Source organism: Sciurus carolinensis, chromosome 11 (genome assembly GCF_902686445.1).
Source record: "Sciurus carolinensis chromosome 11, mSciCar1.2, whole genome shotgun sequence".
NCBI lineage: Eukaryota > Metazoa > Chordata > Mammalia > Rodentia > Sciuridae > Sciurus > Sciurus carolinensis.
Genome location: NC_062223.1, coordinates 13,962,433 through 13,973,368, shown reverse-complemented (window position 1 = coordinate 13,973,368; position 10,936 = coordinate 13,962,433). Strand labels below are relative to the sequence as shown.

The window sequence follows — 10,936 nt, the reverse complement described above, 5'->3', positions numbered from 1 at the left end:
GTGCACGGTTGCGGTATGGATTTGCTCTCTCGGCAGAGCAGATGCGTCTCCCCAGCGTTTGTGCCTCTAATCAATCCTCGAACACCTTCCCTTTGTGCCTTTTTAGCGCGAAAAGTTTCTCAGAAGACCTGGCGCCCGCGTTAGACTACATTTCCCACAATGGCCCGGGAGAGGGCATTGGTAGCTCGAGAACTGCGTTATCCTTAGTGCCGAGCATTTGCAGAGGCGGACAGCTTGGACTCCGCTTCCACTGCCCGGTCTACCCACTCGCAGCCTAGAGTCACTTCTCTCCCCTTTCCTGCCTGGGGCTTCCGTTCCCAGCGCCAACACCCGACCCCATTCTTCTCTCGGTGGGAAGGCTCGGGGGAGAACGCAGTCCAGCGGGCAGGGCGCATGCGCCCAAGGCGCCCGCTCCGGCGGCGAGCGCGGCTGGCCGGTCTCCGGGCGCATCCCGCCCTACGCATGCGCAGACGATAAACCAACGCCCGGGAGTTGAGGCGCGGATTTGGTGGCGCGTTTTAGCAAAGTCGCACGTGAAGATTAGCGGAGGCCGGGGCCGGTGAGTGAGAGCCGAGAGATCAGGGCTGAGGGGCAGCACTCAGGACCGGGAGGCAGCAGCCGTGCAGGCGGGAGCAGGGCGCAGCCGCCAGGCCTGCCCGAGTGGGGAGGGGGCGGACGTCCTGCAGCGGGCGAAGCAAACTGGGGACCCGGATCCTCGTTGCTATGCAACCGGGGGCGTCGTTACCAGGAAACCTCGGAGGCATGCATTTCCCGGGAGCAGAGGGTTCGAGCGCAGCTCTGAGGTCCGGTGGCGGCAGAGCGGCCACCAGGCTAGGCAGTGAGGCCAGTGCCGAGCCTGACGCCCCGACCCCCACTCCATGGCCTGGCCTCCCGCGGCCTTGATTCGGGCGCCTATGGGTGCCCCGAACTCCTGGGCCACGTCACATCCCTTGCCCCCACGCCACCGTGAAGCACTTGGCAAGGGGACGCGCGGTTCGAAATAGCACATGCTACTGACACCCTGTCTCCCGGAGGCTGGGCCCTGGGGAGGGCGCGGCGCGCCCGGGAAGCTGCCCCTTGGTCGTCGCCCTGCCCCCAAACAGTTGCTAGGTGGCAGCTGTCAGGGGCTTAGCGGGAGCTGCCCCCAACCTGCCGGGACGCTGACTTCATTCTCCTCCTCCGTGGTGGCTTCGCCGCTTTTAGCATCTTCCTTTCAACTCAGCTGTGCTTTTCGGGTGACCACTGTGCATTTGGATCAACTATTGAAATAGCGTCCCTCTCCACACCTCTCCATGTCAGTGTCTGACCCTCACCGCTCTTGGCCAGCCCCTGATATTCCCTTAACAAGCCTTTCTTAGTCATCTGTTCTGTGCTAAGCGCTGGGGATTCCGAGAAAAGTTAGATGTCAAGTCTGACTGGGAGGTGCTGGGAGGCTGTTGGATAACTACTACATGCTGCTACAACATAGTGGATGGTATATTGGCCATTTGTGCCCTGCAACATTCTATAGCTGTTGACAAAGTGCTTGCAGAACCGTCTTAACTCCTTGCAGTGACTCTTAACCTGGTTTCACCCTGCTTTACATTTGAGGAGACTGAAACTCGATAGGTTAAGTAAGAGGCATAAAGGTAGTGGCTTCTTGTTTGTGGCAGAATTGAACCTGGGATGGAAGTCGAAGGTCCTTTGTACACTGTTAACACTTTGGGGGCTTTGCCTGGAGTAGGTGTTTCCCTGCTACTGGTCATTTGTGGCAGCTATCTGGTTGTGCCTCAGGAATCCCTGTGGAGCTTTTAAAAACAGAAGGCTGAGCTCTTTGGGAGAGTCTGGGTGAGCAGCCTTGGGTGGGGCAGACCTCCTTACTTCACTGGCTTCCCAGGCAGTTCTGATGGGCAACAGAGTTGAGAACAGCTGCACCAGAGGGGCAGCTATGAGCGGTGATGGGACAATAGGAGCCGTCAGAGGGCAGTACAGTACATCTTCCTGCCCTGCATTGACTAATAGCATGAAAGGAAAGAGAAGAGGAGGAAGGCGCATTGGCAGGGGTTGTGGGAATGCCCCACCCTGCCCCTGTAGCAAACCACAGCTAAACCTACAGTGCTCTCTCACTGCCAGGGTAAGTAAAGCAGTTTCCTCAACCCAGCTGGGTTCTCCTGGCTCTGCCTGAGCCATATTGCAGGTGCTTGAACAGAAGTGGCAGGTCCCTGTCTTTAAGTGTCCTCTCATAATAACTCCTGGTATAAGACCTTGTAAACCTGACAGGTACGTCATCTCCTGGTATGTGGTCTCCTCGAGGAATTCTTAAGGCCTCCCACTTTGAGTTTGTTGAAACTTGGCAGAACCTTAGGTTCCTTGTGGGCAGGGACAGTGTCTTACCCAGGCAGTGTGGAGGCACGGGACAAACCAAAGGGAAAGACTGACTCTCTGGGTTCTGGAATCAAGTCCCAGTTCTGTTGTGTGATCTTGGATAGTCACTTGACATCTCTGAGCCATACTTTGCTGAGTAAAATGACTTCAAAGATTGTTATAAGAGTTAAATGAGATAGTGAAGTCACAAGCACTTTGTAAATTAAAAGTACTTCACAAAACTTATATGTGCGTATATGTGTGTGTGTGAAATATTGTTTGTTGCCGAGCGCCTACTGTTTGTCTGAGGTAAGATAAGCTTCCGCCCATCAGAGGTCCTGTCTGCTCCAGTTCTTGATTACCAAGCCTTCTTTCTTTATTAAAAGTATTTGATTGGGCCATATTGAGGAAGTATAATGGTCGTAGGTAGGCTTCATCGGGAAGAATTGAGAAGGAATCCTGTTAAAGAAAACAATTTTAAGGAATGGAACATCTAGTCATCTGAACCCATTGTCTCCAAATGGTATACTCCAGAATCCTGTTAGATGTGGCTCCTGGTGTACTTCAAAAAGTCGCCTAGCAGTGCTGGCCTCACGTTGAGAGTTTATTTCAAGGTCCCCCAGACTGGGGCAGATGGCCACTTGCAAGATGAGGCTGGCTCACAACCTTAGCAGGCTGCTGTGAGAGGAAGCGCTCACATCACCCTGACCTTCTAGGGAGGAGGAGGTGACATCTGACTCCTCTTGGTGGAGGTCCTTGGACATAGGATCCAACCCAAGATAGCAACCCTGCTCTTTAAGTCCCCAACATGGTTGTGACCCAGATAGCTCGGGAACTGGCCCATGCCTTCCTCATCTCTGACCACTGGCAGGCAAGAACCATCTGGTTCTTGATTTGTGCCAAAAAAGAGTAGAAGGAGGCTTCCCAGCCCGCGCCTTTCCTTACGAATTGCATGTTTGCACCCTGCTTGACCCTCCAGGCCCCAGGAGGGACATAGGGCAGCTGTTTCTGGGTCAGAAGGTACCCAGAAGGTAATATTTTTAGGAATCTCTTTTGGAGCCTTCTCTTTCCCACTAAGCAAGAGTGGGAACACCTCTCTCTTCCCTCTGTATCCTGATGGCTCCAGATTTTTGGCCAACTCTCTGAGTGCCTTGGTAACTGCAAACACTTCCAAACCTGGCTGCTTCTGCCTACACAGCTTGTCTGAGCCTCTGATCGTCAGGTGTGATCATGGAAACTCCCTGGAGCTATAGGTTCATTTGTGACCCTGGAGGAGAACCAGGGGGTTGACTGTGCTGTTTAACATTTCTCAAGCATGGTGGCAAATAGAAGGTGGGCCTGTCAACATTTTTCTTGGCTAATCCTCACCCATTTCAGTAAGTCAGCACTTGTTGAGCCCTAATTTGTCTATGCATAGCATTATGTTACAGACAAGATCAAAGCATAAAGCCCAAAGTTCTTAAGTAAATTTCACTGAGATAATTGGTGGATGCCAAGTTTATTTTAGCTCATGAATAATCTATTGTATGACTTTCTAAATCACTTCTGAGACTCAAGTTGGAGACAACAGAGCAGAGTGGTCGTATGAAGGATCCCGTGTCAGGCACTGGGATTCACGACCTGGCTGGCCCAGTTGTGTTCACTGGGGATGACAGTAATACCTTCTGATAGGCAGTTGTGGAGTTAAATGAGATAAGTGGTGCATGCAAGACCAGCTAAATGCGAGCTTTTTATTAAGAATAATGTCTCTCCTTAAAGGTTGCGCTTTAAGCCTCTGCCTGTTTGGGGCACAGGGAGTTCATTCTGTGTCACTGGTTGTGATATTTTATATCTGTCCCCCCCACACATACACACATATATAATTTTGTTTTTCATCTACACTTCCCAGCTCAGAGTTCCTGTAGCATTTATAATTTCCTAAGGGCCGCCAGCAATAACAGTATCTTTTGTTAAAATATTTGGCCTTTTGACCTTGCTTCCTGCAACATCTGCAGAGGATGAAAGTAAAAGATAGTTTTTTGTTATAATATATAACAAGCCCTTTTGAACCCCCTTGAGTTTATGCTAATGAGACCATTTGGGGTTAGTTCCTAGATAACCAGAGGATAGGGGTCCAATTGCTCTGGAAATCAGCCATGTGCCCAGAGAATTGGAACTTACAGCCCCAACCTCTGGGGAGGAGAAGTGCTAAGGATTGAGCTGATGGTCATTGGCCAGCGACATCACTGGCATGACTGATCACGTCTATGTAATGAAAATTCTTTTTTTTTTTAAAGTTGTCAATGGACCTTTATTTTATTTATTTATATGTGGTGCTGAGAATTGAACCCAGTGCCTCACATGCATGCTAGGCAAGTGCGCTACCACTGAGCTACAACCGCAGCCCCTGTGATGAAAATTCTATGGAAGCCTATAAAGGACAAGGTTTGGAGAGCTTCCTGCTAGTCAAAGGCATGGAGGCTGCCAGAGGGTGGTGCACCTGGAGAGGAGGTGGAAGTGCCACGCCCTTCCCCCCATGCCCTGTCATGTCCGTCTTCTCATCTGGTGTTCATCAGTACCCTTTATAATATTCCCGGTGGTAAACCACTAAACCTAAGTATTTCCTGAATTCGGTGAGTTACTCCAGCAAATTAATTGAACCTGAGGAGAGGGTTTTGGGAAACCTGATTTGTATCCAGTCAGTCAGAAGCACAGGTAAAGCAACCTGGGGCTTGTGATTGGCATTTGGAGTTGACAACTGACTGCTCCCCACTTGAAAGCCAGTACTTGGGAAATGAGAGTTGGTGGGAAGGAAATCGGGTTTGTTGAAAGGCCAGCCCTGAGAACGTGCAGGGGCTATTATCCTCAGAGCTCCATCTTAGGGAACTCAGGTATGCAAGAGGACTTTTGTAGGGAAGGGGAGGCGGTGTGGGGCAATAGGCAGAAAGGCTGTGTGTTGCATCCCGGTGGACCCTGGCCTCCTGTGGCCACTTCCTGTAGTTCTCAGGGCCGTCATGTTCATTTTCTGCAAGTTCAGCACCATAGCAGTTTGCATACTTTGCGTTAGTTGAGGCACAGAATTAAAGAATAAGGAGGGGTGTTACATAATCTGATGTAATCTGAGGATCACCAGATGTTCTGGGTTCTGTAAATCTAAAGAAAGATTATTTAGCAGTCAACATCTAAATCATAAAAGCACAGCTTCTCTTTAGAATTTAGAATGGCAGGCAAAGGGCAGCACAGGAGAGAGTGGCCACTGCTACAGAGTGAGGGGGCAGACTTGGACTGAGCCCTCAACCCGTGGGATGTGACACTGCTGTCTCCAGATTGTAACCAGAACTGACTAGATTTAGAGGACATTCATGTGGCTTCCCATGCCGAACGGGTTGCTTGCTTGGTGTTTGGGTAACAGTTACCCCCACACGGGTGATCACAGAATTCTCCTACATTTATTTTATTTTATTTTTTTGTTTGTTTGGCACTGGGGATTGAACCCAGGGCTTTGTGCATGTGAGGCAAGCACTCTACCAACTGAGCTATATCCCCAGCCCTACACTGATTTTAAATGAGAATATAGTAGAAACAGTTTTGTTTTCCCATATCCTCAGAGTGGTTCTCAACTTTGCTGAGTGGTATGATCTGAGTAGCTTTTGTCTAAACCTAGGCCATACCCAGACAATGACATCAGAACCTCTGGCCTTGAGATCCAGCGATCCATACTTTGTGACATTCCCAGGCGATTCCATTCAGCTGCCCTGGTTGAAATCCACCATGTATCTTGGCTCCCAGCAAGTGCAGAGTTTGGAAGCAGAAACCTGGGTTCACATCCTGGCCTTTCTACTTCTTAGGCCAGTGATCTTAGACAAGTGCTTAGCTTCTTTCTCAGTTGTAGTCTCATCTGTACCAAGAGGGCCCAAGAAGATCATGGCCACCTTGCATGATGGTCCTACAAAGCCAGTGACACATGTGAATTTGTTCTCGTTTGAGCCTGCACCTGAGCACTTTTCTGTACGTCGTCATATGGTGCAATCCTACTGTGTGCTGTTTTAAAGTTGGTTTTTATATCACCTTTATCTTAAGTAGATCCATGAGCCCTTTGGAACAAAGTCTTAAAGTCTTATAGTTTTTTTATGCTAATAGCACCTAAGACACAGAGATAAGCCTTCAGATTTTTCCAACTGGATAAGCCTTAGAGAGAGCTTTTAGTCACTGGGGCATTGAATGCTTGCTGATTTATTAGCGTACAGGTGGTAAAGAATGCACAAAAGAAACCCATGAGCCATGGAGGTATGCCCAGCTTAGGTTGCAAATCCCTGTTCTTCCTTTCTCAGTGAACTACTCTTTGTAGCTTTAGTTGGGGTGCTAACCGGGGTGGGGAGGATGTTGGGGCAGATCAGAGCTGGGAGAGTGGGTGTGTCTACAGGTCTGACCCTCATCTCACCCTGTGCTCTCTCCTGGCAGACCCAACAATGGCAGTTTCGGGCATCAGTCCACCAGGGGGCAGACACCTGTTTAAAGCCACATTGCTGGTCCTAGTGGCCCTAATCCTCCTCCACTTGGCGTCCTCCCAGTCCCACCGAGACTTCGCACCACCAGGTCAGCAGAAGAAGGAGGCCTCAGCCGACCTCTTGACTCAGATAGGTCGATCACTGCGGAGGACACTGGACAACTGGGTGGGGCCCGAGACCATGCACGTGGTCTCAGAGGTAAGGATGGTAGTGCCTGCCGTGGCTCTGCACATCACGGAAGAGAAAAGACACTGTCCATGGCCACGTCATCTTGGTGCACAGCCTCTCTGTCATGATCCCTGGAAGAGAGCCCCAGGTTCCACACAAAGCAGCCAGACCTTTTGCTTCCTCATTGATTTCTGCACTGGGGCCTTTGAGCCCAACCCCCACCTTTTCCTGGCTCCTGCCCTTTCTTTTCCAGAAAGGCTGGGAGGTGTGGATAGCTACAGAGTCTGACTTCGGTCTAAATGTGACCTAGTGTCTCGAACTGGCAAAATATCAAGATCTGAGTCCATTTCTTCGCTTGCAAAAGTGAGGGGGCGGCTGGCTAGAGGCACGAGGCAGGCTTGCTTCTTCTCCCCAGTGGCATCCCACGGTGGCGTCACACACTTGATGGATGACACTGGAGGACAGAGACAGTCATTTGTGAAATCTGTACTGTAGTATAGCTGAGAGACTCGTTTTTCATCAAAACATCCCAGCCCCTTACAGATGCCTTTTTAAATTTCTGGTACCAGGGATTGAACCCAGGGGCGCTTAAGCACTGAGCCACGTCCCCAGCCCTTTTTATGTTTTATTGAGAGACAGGGTCTCACTGAGTTGCTGAGGGCCTCGCTAAGTTGCTGAGGCTGGCTTTGAACTCTCAATCCTCCTGCCTCAGCCTCCCGAGCTGCTGGGATGACAGGCGTGGCCACTGCGCCCGGCTTACAAATGCGTCTTCATATGCCTTCGTGACTCCTGGGAGCCCTGGAGGACTCCAGTCTTATGAAGTAACTACTAGCGGGATTCAGGGCCCCCACCTATCACACACATGCCCACCTACTACCTTCAGAGCGTCCCAGCAAACCAGCGGAATCAAGTCCCAGAGGTCCTGGTTTCCAGGTCAGAAAGGAAGAATGGCCAATTGTCCATCCCCATACGCTGGGAGGTGGGCGTGGAAAGGCCCCTCAGCCAGGCCCATTGCCACTGGCTGGGAAGCCGGTCAGAAACTCTCCTGCAGCCTTGCCTGGCCATGGTGACCGGGCTTGCAGGAGAGGCGCCTCATTGACGTGGCCTCATCTGCCCTTGTTTTCTTCCCACAGACGCTGTCGCAGGTGATGTGGGCCATCTCGTCAGCCATCTCCGTGGCCTTCTTTGCCCTGTCTGGGATCGCCGCACAGCTGCTGAATGCCCTGGGGATAGATGGTGAGTGGCGGAGAACCGGTTGGTCTGCTGGAGCCTCGCAGGTACCTTCCTGCTGGCGGAAGTTTGTCTTGTCGGGGTCTAGACTTTTCCCCAGCTGCTCGACACTTGTAGAGGTGTGGCATGAGAGCAGACCGGTGACTTCCACCACCACCACATGCCGGGTGCGACTGGGATCAGGCGTCACGGCTAACATGTAGTTTCCCACTTATGGTTCACAACCCAGGGAGGCAGGCAGAATCGTTCCCCTTTAACAGACAGAACTAAGAGCTGGGCCTGGGGGCAGTCACCCATAATCCCAGCAACTCAGGGGACTGAGGCAGAAGGACCACAGGTTCCAAGCCAGCCTGAACACTTGGTGAGACTGTCTCAAATAAAATAAAAGGGGGTCGGGCTGTAGCTCAGTGGTAGAGGGCTTCTAGATTCATCCCCAATACTGCAAAATGGATAGATGATAGATAGATAAACAGACAAGTAAATAAATAAATACGACTTTAAAAAAGAAAAGAAAAGAAACAGGCTTAAGAAGGGAAATGGTCTACTTGGGTCACACAGCCAATAAGAAACAACTGAAATTCAAACACATGTCTCTTTGAGTCTGTGGGAATGGATTATTCCTGAGCCCGGTATGATAGCATATACTTGTGACCCCAGCAATTTGGGAGGCCGAGTCAAGAGGATTGCAAGTTCAAGGTCAGCCTGGGCAACTTAGTGAGACGCTGTCTCAAAATAAAAAGGAGTGGGCTATAGCTTAGTGGTAGAGTACTTGCCTAGCAGGGAGGAGGCCCTGGGTTCAATTCTAGTACTGCAAAAAAAAAGAAAAAAAGGAAAAGAAAGAAAAGAAAAAGAAAAGGGAGAGAGAATAGATTATTCTTTGCAGGAAGCTACCCCCCCCCCCCGCCCGCCCTTGTCCCTCATTGCCCTCACCACTTCCTCGGGTTGCTGATTCTATGACTCTACCTTGCAGGTGACCGCCTCACCCAGGTCCTGAAGCTCAGCCCTGGCCAGGTCCAGACCTTCCTGCTGTGGGGAGCAGGGGCCCTGGTCACCTACTGGCTGCTGTCCCTGCTCCTTGGCTTGCTCTTGGCCTTGCTGGGGCGCATCCTGGGGGGCCTGAAGGTTGTGATCTTCTTGGCTGGCTTCGTGGCCCTGGTGAGATCGGTGCCTGACCCCTCCACCCGGGCCTTGCTGCTCCTGGCCCTGCTGACTCTCTATGCCTTGCTGAGCCGGCTCACTGGCACCCGAGCCTCGGGGGCTCAATTGGAAGCCAAGGTGCGAGGGCTGGAGCGCCAGGTGGAAGAGCTGCGCTGGCGACAGAGGCGAGCGGCCAAGGGGCCCCGGAGTGTGGAAGAGGAGTGACAGGATGCCCCACGGTGCCACCTGTACTGTACCAAAGAGCTGAGCTGTTCCTGGTCGCACAGCCCTCTTCGCAGCCCCTGCCCTTTCCCCGCCCTCTGGACCTTCAGAATCTTTATCCCGGCCCCAGCCCCCACCGCTCCTCCGTCTGCCGAGGCTGTTCCTGGGGGCTTAGCTCTCCTAAGCCTCTCTGCTCCCAGTCCGTCTCCACCAGGGCAGGTCTGGGGCCTCCACCCTGGCTTCGTGTCCGCCCTCAGCCTACACTGCTGCTGCCGGCCCCGGGCTTCCCTGGCTCCCCTCTGCTGTGCCTGGCTGCCCCCCAAAGCTCTGGCTTTTTGACCTATGCAGCTTCAGCCCCCTTCCTTTTTCTCTTCCCTCCAGCCCTGTACTCACTAAACCACAGTCCCTAGGGGCCTGCTCCTGTCCTCATGGCCCAGCAGCAGGAAGAGGCAGGGGACATGGGACCTGAGGATGAGGGAGGAGAATTGGGGTCCTCAGAGGCCTGTGGGGCTTGGGGAAACGGTGGACCTTAGTCTGTTTCAAGTGCCTTAATCCGAGCCAGCAGGGCCCTCTGCTGGCCGATGCCATACCGTACGTAGGAGTGTGCTGTGGCTGCTTTGTGTGCAGAAGAGAGAGTCCCTCAGAAGCTTGATTTCTCTTCAGCCAAAGCAAGAGATGGCTGCTGCCTCATAGACCTGTGTCCACCCATGGGGCCCTGTCAGGTGCTCTCTGGGGATCTCAGAGACCCTGAAGGAGGCAGGAGGAGCCACCTCCTTGTCTGCACAGTGGCAAACCATTCTGTTCTGTTGTCCTTCCACTCCTGCCATCAGGAGCAGTTGCTGGTCAGTGTCTGCCCCACAGCTGGGAAGGGACAGGGTGGGCCTGCCGCTGACCCCTCTCCATCGGGGCACTCACTCTTGGTAGTTAGGGGTCACTTCTTCCTGTGAGGCCCTGGCGGAGGTAGGAGTCCTCTGCCAGCCTGGCACCGATGTGAAGAATCCATGCCCAGTTCTCACTATCGAGGTTTGATGTGGAATCACGACTGCAGTGATATATATTTTTTCAGCGCTTGGTTGGTTTTAAATAAACTGCACGCTATTTTATTATCTTGTTCTGAATAAAATGTATTTACTCAAAGTCTGGATTGCTTTGATGTCTCCCTGTACTGTCAAGCCCCTTTCTGTGGTGCCTCTCAGCCTTCTTGACTTCTCCGTGGGGACTGTGAGAAGCTTTGAGAAGGGAGGAAGGAAAAATTCAGAACAAAACAAAACCTCAGGCTGGTGCCAAGTGCCCTGCCCTCCAGGGGTGTGAGGAAGGGGGAGAGCCTGAGTCACAAAACTCCCACCAGC

General features: G+C 52.1%; 1 protein-coding gene across 2 annotated transcripts; it reads left to right on the top strand.

Annotated features, from left to right (window-relative positions):
- Positions 1-241: 241 nt before the first annotated feature.
- On the top strand, positions 242-10,724 carry Tmem109 (transmembrane protein 109). 2 transcript variants are annotated; one of them, XM_047517109.1, is made up of 5 exons: positions 242-559; positions 6,784-7,028; positions 8,132-8,234; positions 9,199-9,250; positions 9,296-10,724. In XM_047517109.1, exons 2-5 carry the CDS (start codon positions 6,792-6,794, stop codon positions 9,588-9,590), a joined length of 687 nt encoding a protein of 228 aa, XP_047373065.1. In that variant the 5' UTR covers positions 242-559; positions 6,784-6,791; the 3' UTR covers positions 9,591-10,724. The 2 variants fall into 2 exon arrangements, with proteins under 2 accessions (XP_047373065.1, XP_047373064.1); XM_047517108.1 differs by having other exon boundaries at positions 247-559; positions 9,199-10,724.
- Positions 10,725-10,936: the final 212 nt, after the last annotated feature.

What these genes read in the sequence shown, in the direction of transcription:
- Tmem109 (XM_047517108.1), top strand. Translation starts at nt 6,792, where the DNA reads ATGGCAGTTTCGGGCATCAGTCCACCAGGGGGCAGACACCTGTTTAAA. An exon ending in CCATGCACGTGGTCTCAGAG is followed by an intron (nt 7,029 to 8,131) that starts GTAAGGATGGTA and finishes TTCTTCCCACAG; the next exon opens with ACGCTGTCGCAGGTGATGTG. An exon ending in GAATGCCCTGGGGATAGATG is followed by an intron (nt 8,235 to 9,198) that starts GTGAGTGGCGGA and finishes TCTACCTTGCAG; the next exon opens with GTGACCGCCTCACCCAGGTC.